Source organism: Triturus cristatus, chromosome 12 (assembly GCF_964204655.1).
Source record: "Triturus cristatus chromosome 12, aTriCri1.1, whole genome shotgun sequence".
Lineage (NCBI taxonomy): Eukaryota > Metazoa > Chordata > Amphibia > Caudata > Salamandridae > Triturus > Triturus cristatus.
This window is the reverse complement of record NC_140595.1, coordinates 82,639,359-82,661,706: the sequence shown is the minus strand read 5'-3', so window position 1 is coordinate 82,661,706 and position 22,348 is coordinate 82,639,359. Positions and strand designations below refer to the sequence as shown.

Here is a 22,348-nt window from a genome sequence, read left to right as displayed (position 1 = left end):
GTTATAAAAAAAAAGGTGAGGGCTCCACAGGCTGAGGAAAATAGAGTTTGCAGGCGCATTTTAGGCCTCGCCGTCAGCTGTCCTACCTAAGCTATACACGAGGAGATGGGACTCGCCTTTGTTGAGGATATTAGTATGGCCCCTGTGTTGTTCTGGTGCTCGATCCGGTGTAATCCGCACGCGACATTCAACAGGGAGGTTAGTGACGACTCCCTCATTTGCGACCTGGCCCTTCGGATCCCATGGCTCTCCAAAATTGCATAGGTCTGCACCAGGGTAGGTAGACCTTGAATATTTTTAAATCCCTGGGATTTAGGTATAACATAGAAAGGTTGTCTGAGTGAATGAAACCAACTAATGTGGCCCATTCTCTTATACGCCCCACTATGGGTCCGCGGCCGCATTTAGATATGGTGTTTAATACATGGGAGCAGATCTTACGGACTAGATTTAGGTTTGGGGCTCTCAGAAGCCACTTATGTTTCCCTCTGGGTCACTTTTATTCTTCGGCCATCACAATATGTCCCTGTGATCCGCATTCCTTGCAAAATGCATTGCATGTTACTCTTTTTGTAAATGTTATCTTACATATACCAAAAGATGTTTAATTCCTGTTTTGAGGGGAGCCAGGTTAAGTGCAAGCCTTACTTGTTATATATATGTGCCACACCTCAGATCCCCTCTAGTGTGTTTTAGTGTTTGCTCCTTTCTGAAACGAACTCTGCGGCACAGGAATCTGCTTATGTTTTAAATTCTGGTAGAAGTATAGATTTTGCACTTAAAAATATGAAATTCAGGAATTATATGTATTTATGGATTATCTTGTGTTTTTTAAGATACACACGTATTTATTGCATTTGTAATATCTTGTATGTGCTTTTGTGATTATGTTTTAATGACTGAATAAAGCTGTCTTTCGATCTGCTACCGTTCAGCTCACCGATGACAATCTCAGCATTTAGCGTGTGACTGACCCTGCCCCAGCCCTAGAAGTCTTTCAGAGGCAAACATTGTCTAGCATGTGACTGACTCAGTCGCAGCCGATGCAGGTAATCGCGGCGGGGCAGTTGGGCGGGGGCGCGTTGAGGGGGCGAGTGCCAGACGACGGAATAGGCAAAATAAAATAAATAAATAAAACCACTTACCTTGCGCTCGCCACATCGCCGACGCAGCGCAAGGTAAGTGGTTTTATCTATTTATTTATTTGGCCTATTCCGTCGTCTGTCACACCCTCCCCGCCCCTGCCCCATCCTACCGCGCTTACCTGCCCTGACCGCGACTGGACTGACTGTTCCTTAGTGATGGTCGACAATGTATGTTCTGTTTTACAATATACACGACCTATATAGCGCATCCTCGTGGCCTGGAAGCCTCTAACCGCTGCAACAGTTACCACCAAGCAGCAGTCGTAAATTAATGGCGTAACAGTCTCTACCGCACCGAGTCAGGGCCAGTTAGAAGGGCATGGCTACCGTTTGCGCAACGGGTTCTGTGTTACTGGGGCCCTGAGTGGCCCTTTGAATTATCACAATTGCTGTATTTTACTACCCCAACAGCAGTGAAAGGGGGCATTGTCCTTGTTTGCACAGGGCCCATGGCATCCTTGCTACGATACTGGTCAGGTAATTCAGCAGGCTGGACCATTCACTGGGCATGTACTTGCCATCCCTTTACATCCGTGCAGGGACCAGATTTCTAACTCAGCTATAAACTAGGACTCGGAGCCCAGGACCAGGTGGAGACCAACCCAGGGGACCTCATGGCGCATCGCCCTTCCCTAGCCCAGAAAGTCTCAACTTTCCTAAACTAAAAGCCCTGTCTCTGATTTACCCGCTACTGCAACCCTGCGATGCTGCGGCTGCTGCGTTTTCCACATAATTATGGTTTTGTCTAATTGTCCACATAATCCACCATCTGCTCCATAATTCGTTAGTTTCAATAACAAAAAATTAAAGCTCAAATGAATCCCCTTTGAAAATGATAGCCGGTGAGTTTTTGGTTTCCGGCTGCTGCATTGCGGGATTGCACCGATGCCAATTAAGAGAAACCTTCACTCAGTGTTAACTTGAGTTAAAATGTCAAAATATTGAAATAATACTGCCACAGAATGTGCAGCGTTGTGCCACATAATTTGCCTTTTCTTCCGGCATAATTTATTCAACCCTGCCACCTAATTTGAACTTCCAATGCTGCAGATTTCTGATAGCAATATAGTCCAGATCGTGCGCTGAAGCGCACACTGCCCCGAAATTGCTACAGTTATCCCAGAGGGACCTGGATGTGGTTAAAATTTCTCCAGAAAAAAAGTGAATTTTACAAATTGCGCCCTAAAGCGAAATCTAGCCTGAATTTAAATCAATGTCTGCCCCCTAGCGGCCGAAACGTGATTTTCACTCTGAATGCTGCATTTATTCTGCCAAGTCGCTAAACGAGGGGTGTCGGGGCAAAGGATGGGGTGAGGAGCAGGAGGGGTGTGGGTTAGGACTGGGACAGGGGGTTCCAGAAATGACTCTTAGCTCGACCCCTCTTTCTCTCTCTTCCGGGAGACCGGGCCTCTTTGTTTCAGCGAGAGATTTGTCTCCGTTGCTGTAAAATCCTTCCCACGACGTGCCTGGCATGGCGATCTCTCCCTGGCCCGGGCACTGGTTGCCACTTTAGCAGTTTGTGAAATTAATTAAAAAAAAGTATCGAGCATGAACAAAATATTCCCAATTTTAGTCTTTCTCGTCACAACACCCACCACCCCTCACTCAAGCTCCAGATTTTAATGTCCAGCGCCCCCATGCCCTTCACCCTCGAACATTAGGCCACGGCTGGCATTCTGTTAACCCTGGCAACAAGACTTCGACTGCCTGGGCACCTACATCGCCTTCCCAGTTGGCACCTTTTTACAAATGTTTCTTTCTTTTTGTCGCTTTCTTTTTTTGTTTAAAGAGACGTGCTTGCGGCATCTGGCGCAGAGGGTGCCAGGGGGGCTCTCCTTGGGCAGCACGAGGAGCTGGGGACAGACTCTGGCTGGCAGATCAGGTGCCCGCATGCCCCCTCCTCACTGCCTGCCTGCATGAGTGTATGGATGTGCTTGTCTGTGGTTGATTTGTGCACGACCCCACATACGGTAGCTTCAAAGATTAGTTTTTTAAAAAAAATAAGCAAAATAAACAGACAGAATTAGGCACTACAGGAATGGGAAATAATGTTCACTAGAAAGTCACCGACGAGAGACAGTTTGCAGTGGAGAGGGGGCAAATTCCAGTGCCAAGTCAGCGCTTGGTAGCTCGTGGTCTGGCAACAGACAAATGACTTTGAACATAAGAGTTATTTCTACAAACTTTGACCTGCAAAGTCCTCCTTTCTACCCCTCTCATACCAGCTGGGATGGACCCTCTCGGACACACCCTAAAAGGAAAACACAATCTTGAGTAGGGACGCGAATTGCAGCAAAGACTTGCTGGGGGAACGCCGTTCCTGTGCGTCCTGGCTAGTTCCAGCCCAGCAGACAGGTCTTCACAAGCTCGTGGGTGGTGTGGGATGTGTGCCAGATCTAATGTCTTCCGGGAGAGAGCGCCCGATGCCAGCACCCAGGGTGGATCGTCTTGGGCATCCATAATAAGGGACCGAAAGTGTGAATGTTTGATTAGACGCGGTGAGCTTAAGGCGCGCTTCTTCAGTTGGTAAGACCAGGGCTTAGTGTGGGCCGGGTCCTGCCGGTGCTCTCCACCAGCAGTTCTAAGAAGCAGGTGCTGAGACGGGTCTCTATCGGACTCTCCATTTTTGCCCTCACCCTCAGGGTGAACAAAATCTTGACTCAGCAGCAGTGCCACCCTTCACTAAGTCTGATGTAACTTCAAAGAGACTCGTTATAGTTCTTTCACAGTCTCATCATTGCAGAACTGAAGCATTGTCCATATTATATGCCACAAAGCTATAGTTGGTACATATTTATCTTATGCAACTAACAACCATTGACAAAGTCCATAGGCCTGGCTTGTTTTAGGTGTAATGTCAATTGTTGTGTTATATATCTGGGTGAAATAACAGAAAGACGCAGCAAAATACCAGTGGGGCATCATACTAGTCTAAGCAGAGATTTTTTTTAAGCTTATGGGTTTAAGCCACACCCTTAATTAAATTGACTTCGTCTCTCTGAGAGACTCCCACCCAGTATTTTCCCCATCCCACTTAAAGCCCCGGGTAAGGCAGCTTTATTCTTTAGTAAGATCTCTCTGCAGCCACTGATCGCTCTATCGATCATATTGGATTTCCTGAGATCATATTGAGAACGCTTTATGAGAGGTGTTCAGGGATAGAGTTGTCTTATGTGTACGTGAGTAGGCCTGTTGGGTTTGTATTTGTGCCTTTGTTTCTGTGTGTATGTACTTGTGCGCCCTAGTGCATGTACCCCTGTGTCCTTTGTTGTCATTTGTCTGCACTTGTTTCAGTTATGTGTGCTTGTTTGTGTACATTGTTGGCTTTGCGTGTGGTTGTGCACGCATGTTCGTAATTGTGTGTATGTGTGCACTTGTGTTTGCTTATACCTTGGTGTCTCCTTTAGCATATGTGGTTGTGTGTGTTGATGTCCACTTGTGTATGGTTTGCAAGTATACTTGTACCTAAACTTGTGGTCTTCTGTCTCTGCTTGTATCCTTGCATGTGTTACTTGTAATTGTGTATGGTGGCGTATTTGTGTCCGTCTGTGCATGTTTATGCGCCTGCCTGCATGCACTTGAAAGGACTTCTTCGTGTGCTTGCGTGGACTTCTGTGTAAGCTTGTTTATTTCTGCTTTCGAGTGCCTCTGTATGCTTGGGTGTATTTCTGCATGCTTGTGTGCATGCGCATACTTGTGCGTGCTTGCTTCGCAGTGTCACTGCATGCTTACGTATACTTTTGCATGCTTGGTGTGCATACTTGTGCATGTGTACTTTCTTCAATGAGCCATTTCATGCTTGGTTATAAGTCTGCATGCTTAGTGTGCACATGTATACTTGTGCGTGCTTGCTTCTGAGAGCCACAGCATGCTTGGGTATATTTTTGCATGTTTGGTATGCACATGCATACTTGTGCATGCGTGCTTGCTTCGGAGAGCCAATGCATGCTTAGGTATATGCCTGTATGCTCGCTGTGCATGTACATACTTTTGCGTGCTTGCTTTGGAGAGCCGCTGCATGCTTGGGTATATTTTTGCATGCTTGGTATGCACACGCATACTTGTGCATGCGTGCTTGCTTTGGAGAGCCACCATATGCCACCATATGCTTGGGTATATCTGCATGCTCGTTGTGCATGCGGACACTTGTGCGTGCTTGCTTCGGAGAGCACTGCATGTTTTGGGATAATTTTTCATGCTTTGTGCATATGCATATTTGTGCGTCCTTGTGTGTGCCAGTAGGAACCATCTTTATTGTTGCTGTGCCTATCTGTAACTTCTTTAGAACCATGTGGTGCATTTATTCTGTACCTTGAGCTCGCATTCACTGCATCTGTCGAATGAATGAATGAATGAATGCGATTTATAAAGCGCATAGCTACTCCTAAAAGAAGTGTCCCAGCGCTGAGAGGTCAGGAGCAGTTAAGGGAATAGCAGACACGAAGGGAAATAGCCTATCTGAAAAGCCAAGTCCTTAGACTTTTCCGAAACAAAGATTCTGACGGAGATTGCCTCGGCTGCAGCGGAAGAGAGTTCCAGAGCTTAGACGCAAGAAAGCTAAAAGCTAAAATGCCCTGCAATTTGGATTCACAGTGGTCCAGTCTCCAAATTGTTCCCCTGCCCTGCACCAGTGCCCATGGTTCATGCTCGGCGTCCTTCATATCAGCTAGGGTTCATCTGACATCTGAGATTTCTGATCCAGGCAGGTTCTGGGGGATCTTCCAAATGACTGATGGCTCACGACAGCAGGTGGGGATGGGGAGGAGTCTGTCACACGTCGGGCCTGCAGCCCACGCTTCCTTCCGCTTCTACATCCTGTGCAACTGCTTGTCCCATCATAGATGGTATCCTATTTGTATATACTCCTAAGTTTTCGCCCTGGAGCAGAGAACAGAAAAAGTACACTGATTTGCCCCGGATCACGCAGGCTGGTCTAGTGGGGTATGCTGGGTAAGATTTTGGTTCTCTGGTTCGTCAATGAGAGACTTCTCCACTACTCCGCATTTCATCCTCCAATGTAGTGCCTCATTGTGTATACTCATATAGAACTACTGACGCACTAGCCTCCTCCGTTTTTTTGCCTCGGTGGTTTCAGAGCTGCATGCTACACTTACTCCTCTATTTCCCAGCATGCATTTCTCTTTCCTGTGCTTTTGGGTTCACTTCCTGCTGTGCTATACATTGTTTCCTCCATTTCAAACAGCCGCCTTTCTCTTAACTGTACCAGAGGCCTTTATTGCCCCATACTGTTCTCCAACTTCCCTGTGTAGCCATGACTAGGCGTGGTGTAACCTGCTTCTGAAGTCAGTAGGGGACCCATGTGCCCTCCAGTTCAGCCCCTTCAATGATTAACTTCCGAAGCATGAGATATTGACTTCCTTTAGCTAAGCATTGGTGCATGGCCTGCAGTGATGTACAAGTTCCCTGGTCTATTGGACAACTATTTGTGTTATTTCTAAAGATCTCCACATGGAAGATCTTTAAAGTTAAGTGTGCATTTGTTTTTCATTTGCTGTCTGCACCGTGATGTGTCAGTATGGGGTGGGGGAGGGGTTGTGGATCCCATGGGCAGACATTTATGACAGGGAATAGGATGTTCTTCAGAACATGAGGGCAGCGATGACAGGGGAATTTTAGAAGTTAGAAGGATGACTCAGCAGACACCCCGAAATTAGTGTGGGACCTGCAAGTAATCACATGAAGGCCTAGCAGTGACTTCCAAAACAATATAAGATGGATAAATAATTTTTAAAATGTCATTAGTTAAGTTATTTAGAATTCTGGCCAAATCTGGCATAAAATAATCTTGCATACATACAACTCACTGGTGCTACAGTAGAGCAGGTTTAGGGCATGTGGGAATGACTGGAATTTCCTTGACCGAAAGGCACGTGTCTGCCTAGCCGGGTGGGAGACGGTAATCCGATAACCAGAGGCGGTATTTTTAACATGTGGCCTGTTCTGATTGGTTGCGGTGTTTGAGTGTTAGCGATATTTGGGATATAGAAAGTTATGATGGATGGCAAAAACAAGTACTCAGGTGACGAGGATGTCCACTCAATTTTGGAGATGGTCAGGAAATTGGAACGGAGACAAAAAAAATGGAGGGTTCCCAAAATGTTGTGGTGGGACTGTGTGTGTGAGACTGCTCAGACCTGACCGTAGCCAGCAGACTTCTCTTAAAGATGCTGTCAGCAATGACTATTCACTCAGGGTAAGGAGCGGCCCTGGAGTCTGTGTTGACCCAATCAGGGCGCTGCATGGTTCCGCCATTTTGTGTTGCGTGGTGATCACATCAAAGGATCAAATGAGGAATAGAATACCCGATAACTGCTTGAGTCAAAGCTTGTGCTCTAGGTTTCTATGCCTCGCTGTATTCCCTGGAAGGAGTCCCCCCTCTTTACAACTGGGAGTCCTTGCATGGGATAAAGCATGGGGTACATTTTGCAGTGTGGCCATCAAGTTATAAGGAGTATTGATAGGACATGCAGATCTTGCCCCGAAGGTAGCAAAGTCTCCAATTGATTCCTGATCCCATGGTAGATACAAGGCATCATTTGTGCCAGGGGGTGCAGGTGGTGGGTACAAGCAGTCATTTTTGTTGTGGAACAGAATTTATATTTCATCATCAGATTTTGCCCCAAGGTGAGAGGGAGTGAAAGGAAGAAAAAGAGAGAAAGAAAGAGGAAGAGAAATAGTAAAGAGACGGGAAGTGAAGGGTGGTGGAAGTGACAAAGACATTTCTAATACTCTGAGCTAGAGGCCAATGTGGGTCCCTTCTTTCAACTTATCTGGGTCATTTCTTTCTGCATAGCGCCAAGATGCTCCCTTGGGAGTAGTAGTGTGCTTTATAAGTATCATTTTAATTTCATTCATTCACATGACGTAGAATTAAACATTGGGAAGCTTTGGTATTTTGCCACTCCGGTATTCGGCAGATTTACTAGCGGGCTCCAAAAAAAACCCCTTAACTACCCGCACTTGGTAGATGGTGCGGTAGCTGAACTGTCAGGGTCAGGAGGCACATAACTTGGAATCGGTGATTTTCAGTTTTTTCTGGTTTGTATTAGGTGTTAAATCCGGTGGTTTTAGGTGGGTGCATATAGTTAGATCAGTAGCACCCCCATGCCTGAAGGCTCTCTCTGGTACAGTACTCCACGTCAGCTCCACATAGCTTCCTCCATTGAGACAGGTCTTTATTTTCTGACGTTGCTTCCTTTTGGTTTCCGGTTCTTACAGATGAGGACGTGAGCTGTTCGAGCAGCGAGGATGACGTGGAAGGGCTACGGAAGAGGCAAGTGCGAGAGGTGGGGCCCGCAGCCAGCATCATGGACCCTGGTGAGGGGGCACAAGCCGAGGGAGACTCCTGGCTGACCCTGAACAAGTGCATAGTGGCAGCTTTGGCGCTTGTCGGACTTGGGCTCCTGGTGGTTTCAGGTAAGTGGCCTACACCGGTCTGCCTCATGAAGGCATACTGATAATAGTAATATATATTATCATAATACAATATTACTGGCCTATAGAATGAGCACTTGGGGAACCCTGAGGATTAAAGCCTTCCGATCAGGAACAGAGTCTCACATAATGGGGCAGACCAATCCCTCAGGTTATACAGCTGGTAGAGGCCCAGACGTTGGCACTAGTTTTCCGATTATAGCCTTTAGACAGCAGAACTGTCCCACAAGTTAGTCAGATTTTACTGGCTGCGGCTTCTGCTAATAGAGCTATCCCAGGTTACAGGTCCCACACCTTCAAGCAGTGAGCAGCAGAGCTATCTCTTGGGTTACACCAGTTTTACAGGCTCAAGCATCATAGAATAGAGCTATCCTATGGTTACACCGATCTTACAAGCTCAGGCCTCGCACAGCAGAGCTATCCTAAGGTTACACCGATCTTACAGGCTCAGGCTTCATACAGCAGAGCTATCCTAAGGTTTCATTGATTTTACAGGCTCAGGCCTCATACGGCAGAGCTATCCTAGGGTTACACTTATCTTACAGGCTCAGGCCTCATATGGCAGAGCTATCCTAAGGTTACACCGATTTTACAGGCTCAAGGCTCACACGGCAGAGCTATCCTAGGGTTACATCGATCTTACAGGCTCGGGCCTTACACAACAGAGCTATTTTAAGGTTACACCAATCTTACAGGCTCAGGTCTCATAACAACAGAGCTATCCTAAGGTTACACCGATCTTACAGGCTCAGGTCTCATACAGCAGAGCTATCCTAAGGTTACTCAGGCCTCACACAGCAGAGTTATCATACGGTTACACCAATCTTACAGGTTCAGGTTTCATACAGCAGAGCTATCTTAAGGTTACACCGATCTTACAGGCTCAGCCCTCGTATAGCAGAGCAATCCCTAAGGTTCCACAAGGCTTACACTCTCTGGCCTCAGTCAGCTGAGCTACCCATTGGGTCACACAGATTGTAAAGGCTCAGACCTCACATACCAGAGCTATCCTAAATTTACCCCAGTGTAACAGGCTCAGGCAGCTGAGTACCCTGGGGTTACACCGATTTTACAGGCACAGGCTTTGTACAGCAGAGGAGTCCCTAAGGTTTCACAGAGCGTACACTTTCCAGCCCGGGCAGCATAGCTATCCTTAAAATGACACAAGTCTTACAGGCTCAGGCAAGAAAAACCAGAACTATTGTTCATTGATTTAAACTTTACTGGCACGCACCATAGAAAGGAGACCCTATCCATAGGTTACAAAGATATCCAGGGGACACACTTCAGAATCAGCTTGAACATTTTACACAAAGCAAACAGGCACATCCATGATATTACTGTCTTAAATTCAAAAGGGTGGAATATTAATTTCTGGACTTTCTTCCTTCCAGGCACTGGCTTTGATGCAGAGGATGGTGAGTACATTAGACAATTTATCTGTTTGAATTTCTTGTGTTGCTCACTGACTTGCAGACAGGGTCACTGGAATTAATCAGCAAAGGAGGAGCAAATTAATCTGCATAGCTGACTAAATTATGCACCACTATAAGGCAAATTACTACGTGCAACACAGCATATTTTTATGCATCATATTTTTTGCAGCATTATTTAACTTTTTTTATTTTAACATACATTAATACTGCCTGGACAGATGTTTCACATAGTATCGTATCGTTTATTTAAATTTTGGAACATTGTTTCATAATCAAAATAGTACACATCAGTTAAAAATATCTTAAAACAAAAATAAAACACACATACAAACAACAATAAATAACATTAAATATCCATAAAATCAATGAAGGGGTTGTAAAATCACAAGGGGGCATTAACAACCTGGCTTTGTGTGGCTTTTAACACTTTATTTCTAATTCTCTAAGCTGCATACAAGAATTTAGAGACGGCCACCACCACGATCGAGGTCGTGTCACTTTTGCAGATTCTATATGCCCCTCCTCTCGACAATAAACAGAGGGATCTACACATCTTCACATCGTTAGTACCATTTTAACACTTAAATGCTGCAACCAGCTTCTAAAAGGTGACCCGTTAACCTATGCTTTGCCGCTGCACGGTTCCATATGTGGTGATTTTTTTTTTCCACTAACTTTTGATCTGTTTGAGTCGAAAATATTTTTGTGGCAAAATATGTGAATTATGCTACAAATGGTGGATAATGTGGCAACGTGTGCAAATGCATATTTTTGCCAAAAATGCCTGGTCATAAAATCATGTAATTCTAGTTGCCCCGTTCATAGCACCGCCTGGCAAGTGCAGCGGTATGACACGAAATATCTATGCCAAGTCCCACTAACATCTGGGGAGAGTCTTTCTTTACAATTGTGACTATTGAAGTGCATGAAGGCCACTTGGGGCACACTTGTTTTTGTGCAGAAGTGCATTTGTTCCCCAGCTATGCTGTATGCAAACATGCATTATCTCAGAGATATTTCAAGTTAATGCATGCGCTCAAGGCAACACAAATTACCGCCCAGACACCTTCTGTGCTGGCGCAGAGCAGAAAACGCGACAGCATTTTATCACATTATTTAGACATGACGCAATTTTCCCATATGGACGTTCGCTTCCTGTTTAGCAACATTTATGGCCTATAACTACACGCAGCAGTTCACCACAGAATTTGTCATTTAAAGGCCACTGAATGAATGACATATTTATGAAAATGACTCTTTCGTCATTAGAGCGCTTGTAATGAAAGATCTCGTACCGCTCACTCATCATTATGTACCGCTGTTACACACCACTGAAGCGGCCATTTTGGCTTTTTTTCCTAGACCAGGAGGCAGCTTTTGGAGTACTTTGCCACGCTCCGGAGGGCTCACCCGGTGCATTATGTGGTCATTCCTGTACTGTTGTCTCTAGCTCTAAAGACCACATCTGGAGCAGTGTCTCCAGTTTTAGAAGCTGCATCTGGAATGTTGTGTCAAGTTCTGGCTGCCACATCTGGAGCACTGTGTGCAGTCTGGAAGGAGGTTGTGTGATAGGCAGTGCTTAATTTGTAAAATATTAAGTGCCAGGGCTCTGACCAGGAGGCCACTGTAGCTTGCACCACCCATCGCCCTTGTCATTGCTGCCGAAACAACTACTAACCCTCTCTCTCGCATGTAAATGCGACTGTAAAGATTATTCCAGGTCCCCAAAGGTAAAGGAATGGCTGGGGGAGGCAGGTATTAGTCATTTTTGTATGTATATTGTTTCTCTAAACAGCTGTTATACTGCTCCTCTCTAAATTACATGAGCAGCGCCACCTTGTGGCAGACTGCCCTAAGTGTGGTGTTGACAATTAGGTGCTGGTGCCGAGCACCGGAAACCAATTAAGTACCAGTGCTCAGCACCGGAAAGCTCTGGCTCAAATTAAGCACTGGTGATAGGAGGAGGTCTGAGGAGTACAGGGTGCTTGCGATGGAAGAGGTCTGGCAGAGCTGGAGGATGTGAGATGACAGACAGGTTTCTTGAAGCGACAATGAAGGAGTGTCCAGGTAGATGGTCACTCTTTGCACAGCATTAACTGATGGCCCACTAGATGCGTGGAAGGAAGTTGTGCTCAGATACATAGGGTAGTAAATTGCTTCTTTGTCCACAGGTGTGCTGGAGGGCCTGGAGCGCCGTGACGTCAATGGAGAACAACAGCCATCGCAGAGTGTAGCTGATATCAAAGTAAGCAGTGGGCAGGTAAACTTGGTAACTTTGTAGGGCAGCCCCATTTTGAAACCCAAAAAACAGGACATTTCGCAAACATAGAAGAAGGAATACAATTTTACATCAACCGAGGGGCACAGAATGACCTTGTTTGTCAACACACAAACGAGGGACTAAGGAAATTAATGCACTGTAATTTTTAACCCAGTATCACACCTGTTAATTAAATTGCTTTCTGATAATAGATGCATACAAATGTGCCTCCCATGGTTTTCAGTCGACCCTCTCTGAATACCAGGACATGATCCAAATTTAACTAAATCAGCTGGGACAGTGGGTGAAAAATCTGGATTATCCGGGTAAATCCGGATACCTGGTCCTGCTAAAATTTGGTAACACTGAACTACTTCTATCCTATGAGAGAAAAAACTATAGTTAGTTAATAATACGGTTATCAATAAAGGAAACCCCACAATTTTTCTGAAGAATAAATATTGAACTCGAAAGTTTGGTTTCAGTTACAAGCCATCCAGTAGGTAGCCAGAAGCGGACAGAGTTATGCTACATTAACCTCCCACCCTTAATTAGTGTGACCAGAATTTTAAAGCTTAAAACGGGGACATTTCCCCAAAATAGAAGAAGGACTACAATTTTACTTCAACCCAGCGCACAGAATGACAGTGCTCCTCAGCAGAGAATTACAGAAGAGGCAGTGAGAACATACATACAATGCCATTTTTAAAAGCCAGTAGCATGCCTGTTAATTAAATGGTTTTCTTATAACAGCTGCTAACTAGCCCTGCTTTGCAAAACATAAAAAGATACCTCCCACCGTTTTCAGCCGACCCCCTCTAAAAACCGGGACATGAGCTTAATATCCTGAAATCTCCCGGGACAGCTCATGAAAAAGTGGGACTGTCCGGGCAAATCTGGGACGCCTGGTCACCCTACCATTAATTTGCGTTCAGGTACAATGCTACTTCCAGTGCCTGTTTCACTGAGTTATGTCTCGCAAGAAGATCACATATTCTCAGCTGATTTACTCCTGCACTAGACAAGATATCACTAGGTCAGCTCTTCAGTTGAACGCAATTTTTAGCTGTCTGTAGGCATATTGGAGCATTATTCAGTAAACCCTGGGCCATGCCACAGAGAATCCTTGGGTCCTACGCGGGTATCCTTGTAGTCCCCCTTATGCTTCTTGATAGGGGTCTATGCTGCCCTATGTTCGCTCTGTATTTGTGGCCTGCAAACCTACAACTCCTTGTTCAACAAACAAAGCTGAATCTGTACTAATTAAAAAAAAGATCTGGAATATATATATAATGGATTCCTAACGCAGATAACAGTGATAGGGTAGGGTTCCTTTTATTGCCCTTTGTGTTCCCCTCCCTAAGGTCAGAGGTAACATTGTTGAGGAAGGGCAGCAAACCCTTGTCCAAGCGCTTGTATGTTGCCATCTTGTGGCCACAGAAGTAGAAAGAGGACTGTAGAATTAGCGTTGAAGAAGCACCAAAATGGCCGCTCACTTAGTGTCAAACTGTATTCATTGGGCAGATTTGTTTCTCCAAGTCTGTGCTTGGTAATTCCAGAGTGGTATCCAAGGCATGTTGAGGCTCTTGTGCCCTGGCTCTGTTTACTTTGCAAATGTGACCTCTAAGTGACCATAAAAACCTTTCTTGAGGTGTGTGAGGGAATTGCTGGTTGAATACAGAAGGATGAAATCCCTTTCATGAGAGTGTGTTTCCCCATGGGTGCTGGTGTTGAAGGAAAGGTACCAGTGTCTTTGAATGATTTCATCAGTTGTACCTAGGAGTGTTAACTGGGTGGAGACCCGTCAAGTGAAATGACGATGCTGATCTGTCGTCCAAAAGACAGACCGGATGTTGCCGAACTTACAGTACTTGGTTGGAAGGATTGGGGCTTGAAAAGCAACAGAACATTTGGGAGTGTCAGTCAGTTGGAGGTACATTTCTTGGTCAAGAGAATTCTGGCAAACCTTTTGAGTGACATAGGGCCACTAATACAGTGGCAACCAATTTTCTGATTCTAGAGTCTGAGGAGATTGTCTTGCCACCAGAAAGCGGGGCCACAGAGTTTAATAGACTCCCTGGATTAAACTCCAACATCGTCCTGAGGAATTGTGTCCTTTAACCAGCCAGATTTGTTTCACCAGCATAGGGACATTTCGCTCTGCTGATGAAAGCGCATGCCAGCAGCTGCTGGTGCCTACTCAAATATGACGCAAACTCAAGGAGATGATGGATTCAACCCAGATCTGTGACTGGGGGTGAGTGTCTGAAAAGTTTCAGCTCTCCGTCCATCATCTCCTTGTGTTTACTAAAATATGACACCTGCTAGCGTGGTCTTAATAGTAATTGTCTTTCTACAAAAAATTAATTTGGACTGTGAACATCTGTCTTAGACCATGCTAAGCAAATCTTGGGATGTGATAAATAACTATCCTGTTATTTTAATTCCCTTTCGATTTTTATTGATTTAAATATATATATATATATATATATATATATATATATATATATATATATATATTCACTGAAAAAACCATAGGTTTCACACATGTTATAGTTAGCGGAAATTTTACTGATAAAAAACCAATGAAATTCCCCCGTTATAGTTAGTGCAGGCAACTATAACTCACGCGACCGCAATCCTCTGCTGATGCTAATACTGTATTTAGACACTTATTTGCCCATGTCTTCTTCCATACATTTTTAGCTATACATATATTACAAATATTTTTTTTTCATAAAGACACATATGTCATCAGCAGAAGATTGCGGTCGCGTGAGTTATAGTTGCCTGCACTAACTATAACGGGGGAATTTCATTGGTTTTTTATCAGTAAAATTTCCGCTAACTATAACATGTGTGAAACCTATGGTTTTTTCAGTGAATTTGCAAGGTTTTTTAAATGCTAATTCCTAACTATAACGTGTGTGAAACCTATGGTTTTTTCAGTGAATTTGTACGGTTTTTTAAATGCTAAGTTACTTTACGCCATTCGTGGCGTGCGCGCCCACTTAACGCAGTTCGTTCCGTGCGCGCACGGTGCGCTTCGCGCACCGCGTGCCCACTTTACGCAGTTAGTGCCGTGCACGCACGGTGGGCACGAGGTGCGATGACAAAGCAAGAAAGCACGTCAACAAATCTGTACTTACTTGTAGGTACCACTAAAAAATCATTTCATAAACACAACGGCTCTTTTTAGAGCCCCCTATATCTAAACACTTAAATCTGATTTTCATTTTTTTTAATTTTTTTTTTCTACCGTACGCTTACCGTAAGCTTACCGTACGCGTACCCCGTGATTTTTTTTAAAATCAATAAATGTTTTCTTTGTACTTTACAGTCCTTCTTTGACCCCCTCACAAATGTAAGGGGGTCTGTAACTCTCCTTATTGCCCCCTTTCCTTGTTTTCACTCTTTTTTTTCAGAGTGAAATACACAAAATGGCGGCCGCCGCTTCCTGGTTTCGGCCGATTCGAATGTTTACTAAGATCTAAGAGCCAATCAGAATCGCGCTCGCGCACGCCACCGTACGCTTACCGTAAGCGTACGGTAAGCGTACCGTAAGCGGGCTCAGATATATATATTGATTTAAAGGCTATTTTCTCAGAATCTACTGAACAGATTTACACCAAACCTACAAAAGGCACTTCCTTGACCTAGGGACTACCTCTCTGCCAAATTTTGAGTAATTCTGTTCAGCCGTTCGGGCTGTAGCTCGTTCTAAAGGTCCTATGGAAAAATGCATGGGAAAAACGCGTTTTGGGACCCCCCTTTTATCTCAGCCCCCGCTTGACGGATCCCCCCGAGACTTTCAGGGTAGGAGCGGAGCGTAGCGCCCCACCTATTTTGAGAAATTCGCGAGGATTCGTCGACCGGCGCCAAAGTTATTCAAAATAGAATGTTGAGGTTTTCCTATGGAAACGTGGTCCTAACTATAACTACCTACTGGCGACCGCCAGTAGGTAATATATATATATATATATATATATATATATATATATATATATATATATTACCTATATACCTATATATATTACATATATATTATAGTTAGGACCCTCTTACCATAGGAAAACCGCAACATTCTATTTTGAATAACTTTATATAATATATAAAATATAAACTACATATCAATGTTTATCTTTCACAACAAAGCGCATAATATGCCCTCCACGTGCGCACGGTGCGCGAAGCGCATCGAGCGTGCATGGCCCAACCACGGCACTAACTGCGTAAAGTGGGCGCGCACCGTGCGCGCACGGAACGAACTGCGTTAAGTGGGCGCGCACGCCACGAATGGCGTAAAGTAACTTAGCATTTAAAAAACCGTACAAATTCACTGAAAAAACCATAGGTTTCACACACGTTATAGTTAGGAATTAGCATTTAAAAAACCTTGCAAATTCAGTGAAAAAACCATAGGTTTCACACAAGTTATAGTTAGCTGTACATTTCACTCGTAAAAAACCAATGAAATTCCACGTTATAGTTAGTGCAGGCAACTATAACTCACGCGACCGCAATCCTCTGCTGATGACATATGTGTCTTTATGAAAAAAAAATATTTGTAATATATGTATAGCTAAAATTTAATGGAAGAAGACATGGGCAAATAAGTGTCTAAATACAGTATTAGCATCAGCAGAGGATTGCGGTCGCGTGAGTTATAGTTGCCTGCACTAACTATAACGTGGAATTTCATTGGTTTTTTACGAGTGAAATGTACAGCTAACTATAACTTGTGTGAAACCTATGGTTTTTTCACTGAATATATATATATATATATCTATATATCAGAGGTGGGGGTCTGCACTAATAAAGTATCTGATACTTTAATCTCTTGTCCCCGTGTGTGCTTTCCACCCGGTATTGAAGATCATCGAGTACCTGTTGTTGCAATATATATATATATATTATTGTATGCTTTTACACTGTTTATTGTATACCGAATAAAGATTACCATACCTTACCAGCTAGCGTTTCCTAAATAAACATGTAAGAATAGCAATCGTGCCACGCACCAACACCTGCATCAAAATCCATACAGCATTGCTGACAAGTTGCTTGACAGCACCACTTTAATCTGGTGCTTAATTTGTACAGGTGGTTGCAGGTGGTGGCACTGTTACTCACTTTTGGGGGTCTTGGATTTTCCAAGGTCAAACTTTGAGCAAGAGAGAGAAGGGCAGAAAGGGGTGATGGAAGGACAAAGAGAACAATAGAAAAACAGAGAAAAGGATTAAAAGCAGGACGTAAAAGAACCTGCAAGGGCGAGTAAAGAGACCAGAAGTATAGGGTGGGAGAAGGAAGGCATGAATCAAGACTAGGCAGCTGTAGTATTTGGCACGTGCGGTGGGCGGGCTCCTGCACTTATTTACTTATTTATTATTTCACAAAATAAGCACTGCACTTAACCCCATTTGCATTCACAGCTTGTTAGGAAAACCTTGAAACCCGCCTTTATGAAGAACATATATTGGTTACTCATGCAAGAGTTATTCTTTAAATAAATATTGATTGTCCCGCAATTTAAAATGAAATGATTTCCATTTGATGTTGCACGCACTCTGGCCCATCTGCTATACTAAAGTACACACCTTATCTGCATAAATCCAAATTTTAAATGAGGGGCAGTGATGAATTAAAGGGTGATCGCTTGAAAAGTGACTGATAGGCTGACAAAATGTGGGGTGCAAGGTATTAAGTTATTCTTGCTGTCTGCCCGCGAGCTATTGATTTTATTCTGGGGTATGAATATCAATCTATCTTGTTAACCCTTGTCCTGAAGTTAGGGGAGTTACCCACCAATGTTTATTGTAAAAAAAAACTTTATACAAAAATGCTTAACCCTGTTTGCAGTGGTCACAATACTGACGTCAGCCAAAGCCATGTTGTCCTCAGAATTTAAAGATCATGTATTCCCATGCATAGAAACACAGGCTTAGCTCCTTTAAAGGACCAACCAGCGAATAGTGTTGCCTTAGGCCTCATAGTCCAATCAGACATCGCCAAAGGGGCGTACTGAAATCCTGGTTGGTGGATCGGGCTGGGGACCACCGGATATATTTTCTTTTAACTGCTTGACCCATTTAAAAGAGAGACTCAAAACAAGAGAGTAGCAGAATGTTACTTGTCTAGTGTCCGGTGTGAGTTGCCGACCCAGCGGTGTTGTTTTTTGTGTGTCATGTTGTCGTCTACTTATAATAGTGACGCAAACCAAAAATTCCCAGAATGTAAGCGAAACACTAGGGCTGGCTGATAACCGTGCTTTAAATGGTTCGGTACTGGCCGGCTCCCATTACCGAAGCTTCTCAGTTTCCTTCTCCTCAGTACCAGACGCTCTCCTTGCAAAATGGAGAGTACAGGCACAGGAGAAGGTGCAGACAGACATCTGACAGCAGGCGTCTGTCCTGCTTCCTGCCCAGCCATCTCGCAGCTGCTGTGTTAAAAACAAGCATTTGCAATGCAGTAGGTCTCGCATTTATACGAGTTTGAGCTATTGGCATTGTAAATGACAATGCCTTTTATTTATGTTTTAAAAACCCACACATAAATAAAAGGCATTGCCATTTACAGTGCCAATAGCTCAAACTCTTAACAACTGCGAGACCTATTGCATTGCAAATGCTTGTTCATCATAGGATTCGCGAAATCTGTGCACGTGTGGCTATCCCCTGGCGGGAGCGAGCAAGGACACCATATGTTTGTAATTAACTTGCAAACATATGGTGCCCCTGCTCGTTCCCACAAGGGAAACATGCGCAGGCTTCATCCCGTTTAGGCAGCTGCTTCTGCGCCTCTAAGCGCTAAGGGTTACAATGCTAGAGAGGCACGTAGCAAGGGTCACATTGAAACATCAGAAACCCAAAACGTGGGATACTTAAAATTCGATATAAGATCATATGCAGACTTCAATTCCACAGAATACAGGCAGGTGATTCGTGTTGAGAGGGAAATGAAAAAAGATGCGCCCAGAAAATGAATGACTGCGGCCTGGCTCGTTACGGTCACATAACCATGGCCGGGCACCCAGTTCCGTGCGCTCGTCATGTATCCCCGTTGCACGAGAGTGCTTTCATACAGCACAAGAGCAAATCAAACAACAAAATCTGAAACACATAACAAAATACACGGCCCTGAAAGGGTACACTTCTTAAATTACAATTTGTGGGCTTGATGTAGAATAAACTGTAAGAGGGCGAGAAAATGAGGGGGGAATAGGGAATCCGTCAATTGTAAATGTTACTACCTACTTTAGAGGAGCAGTATCGTTACAGAAGTGGACGCACAACCCCCCCCCCCCCAAATGCGCGAGGATTCAGCTACTCAAGGCTTCCAAGCCCACCAACAGCCACTGTACGGAGCGCCCTTCCCAGGAACGCAGCAGAGCTCGGATGGACACAGAGCCAAGTGCAGGGATAGGAAGCGCACCGCGCAGCCAATTAAGAAAAGTCCCCGCTTTGCTGAATATGGCCACCACCCAACGACCTTAGTCAAGAAACTGAGCGTCCCCGTTTGTGTATTTTAGTGTGTCTTCAAGCTGCTGACAGTGAATATGTACGATTGGTTCAGGCACGCACTGAATATGGGTAAACTGATTGCGCTGCATCTCGCTGCTCGTGAACATGTAAATATAAAACTAAAATGTATTAATAAGGAAAAACCTACTTGGTCAAGCCGACGCTATACAAATACACACCAGTCAGGTGGGCAATGCAATGACATTCTATAGTCTAACTATAGTCATTCTATAGTGTGGTCTAACAAGCGCGCACTGAAGCTGACGGAGTGGGAGGGGGAGTGGGGGCGGGCACGCAGGCTGCCAAATGGTGCGATGAATAGTGAAAGCGAAGCTGACGGAGTGGGAGGGGGAGTGGGGGCGGTCACGCAGGCTGCCAAATGGTGCGATGAATAGTGAAAGCAAACAAGTGGTTGCAGGACTCCAAATGGTGCGCGCGCCCGGACGGGTCACATGCACTGTAGTTGGAGGCCTGCAAAGCTACTGCTTGCACTTCCAAAACGCGCTTACTATAAGTCTCGCCAGAGCCAGCGCTAAAGCGCTGGTCAGGCGAGACCTAACAAGTGTCCATCACTCAAGGAGAGCACGTGCCCCCGACAACCTTTGAAGGTGAATTGTCTGAGACCTTCCCCAACTAACCCAGCCTTAAGTGGCTCTATTGCTCCCTCCCCCCCCCCCCCACTCCCTGTTGCTTTCCCCTAACCACTCTCTCGGTTGCCCCATCCTTTGAGGTGCTTTACATTTTGGAAAATATTTTTGGTGGATCAGCAGCTGCTGTTTGCTGCTGGGCCACTGCCCCATACAAAATAAACTTTTGCGCAAGTCAAATAAAATGTTCTTATTTACCAATCAAAGTAGAGTCCGCCATCTTGGATTGGGTAAATTACAAAAAAAAATGGTGACTGTCATTTTGTAGGCACGCTCATGCTTGGTGACACATGCACACTAATAGATCATCGTGTAGGCGCGCACCTATAAAATGACTGAGAGACCATGACATTGAGCATTTTTTAAATATTTACCTGTAGCAGAAATCTGATTATAACTGACATAGGCTACAGATTTGAATCCAAGTGGATCCTGCTCAGACTTCCTTGCTCATAGAATTAATAAAATTATTACCTTCTCTGCAAAGTAATAATGGAACTTTTTACCTAGGCACCAACAGGCTTTTTTGTGATGTTATGTATATTAATGTTCAAGTAAGGGAATTATATTTATTATTGCCTTGTACAGGACTGGATGAAAGAGCACATGGAAAGCGTGACAGGGGACCCTAAACCTTTGCAGGCGATGAGCGAAGTCTTAGATCGATTGGCCAAGGAGAACCAGGATATCCGAAGGATGCAGGCCGAACTGCAGGTACCACCTCACCCATGGCATTAAAGTCCACATTATGCATGCAGGCCAAAATACTGGCTCCACCCTCCATGCACAATGTTTAAAGTCCTTCATGGTTTATGTAGACCGAGTTACATCCCCCAAGGTTAAAGACTGTCGTGGTGCTTGGAGGCAGAGTGGCCGGTAGGCCCTTCCCTCGTAAGGCTTAACCTTCCTCTCTGCATACAGGCCGAAACAGCAGGTACCCCGCGCCACCGTCCCCAGAGTTAAGGACCCTTATGGTGACTGCAGACTGAACCACCTCCCCAGCTTGTATACCAGACTCTCATAGTGTTTGCAAACCAAGCATCAGGGACCCCCACAACCATACCCCAGAGCCTATAGAGCCCGGCTGTGCATAAAGGCCAAGAAGTACGTACACCTCCTTTTCTACCAAGTTGTAAGACCTTTATTGTGTATGCAGATCGACCTATGGCCACCTCCTCTTAAAGACCCTCTTGGTAATTGGAGACATGTGGCAGGTAGATTCCTACCCCCATAAAGGCTCAAATGCGCTTGGTATGTAGGCCCTCCGCTACAACAGCCTCAGGAATATGGATTCTTATGGTATATCCAAAATGAACTATTTCCTCGGCTGATATCCCTGACACTCACAATGCTTGCAGGCCAAGCATGTGGTACTCCCCGTAGCCCTACCCAGAGATTATAGTCTGGCTGTGCATGAAGGCCAAGTTGCACATACTCCCCCCCCCCCTTACTCCAAGGCTTAAACACCTCTGTTGTGTATGCAGGCCGAACTACAGCCCTCCAGGCTTAAAGACCCTCACAGTGAGTGCCAACGGAGCACCACGTACCTTCTTGCACACCAAGGCTTAAAAACCTTTCTTGTACATGCTGGTCAAGCAGTGAGGCATTCCCCCTCTCGTCTCTATAGCAGGTACCTTTTACATGGGCACCCATGACTGTGGTGCATGTGTCCAAAGGAATGCAGGTCCCCACTCCCACAAAATTCAATTCCCAGTCCTCCCCTCCATCTCCGAGTCTGGGCAGTCCACATCACTAAAGCATATAGATTAATCTGTAGGTAACTCCTAATTCAACAGCTGTGTCTCGTCACCGCCCCATTTCACCTTCGACCTTGTCCTCTGATGTGAGTGGTTGATCCTGATTTCTAGAGAAACAACTTTCCGCC

At 44.9% G+C, this 22,348-nt stretch overlaps 1 protein-coding gene across 3 annotated transcripts in view; it reads left to right on the top strand.

Moving 5' to 3' along the window:
• The window catches only part of PBXIP1 (PBX homeobox interacting protein 1), a 91,699-nt gene that overhangs the window by 59,898 nt on the left and 9,453 nt on the right, over positions 1–22,348 (top strand). For 2 of the 3 annotated variants that reach the window (XM_085638295.1, XM_085638297.1), the window contains exons 6-10: positions 2,935–3,027; positions 8,385–8,582; positions 9,995–10,018; positions 12,208–12,281; positions 21,052–21,177. In XM_085638295.1, the coding sequence (XP_085494421.1) occupies positions 2,935–3,027; positions 8,385–8,582; positions 9,995–10,018; positions 12,208–12,281; positions 21,052–21,177 (515 nt within the window). The remainder of the gene's footprint in view (positions 1–2,934; positions 3,028–8,384; positions 8,583–9,994; positions 10,019–12,207; positions 12,282–21,051; positions 21,178–22,348) is intronic. The other variant, XM_085638296.1, reaches the window with a different exon arrangement.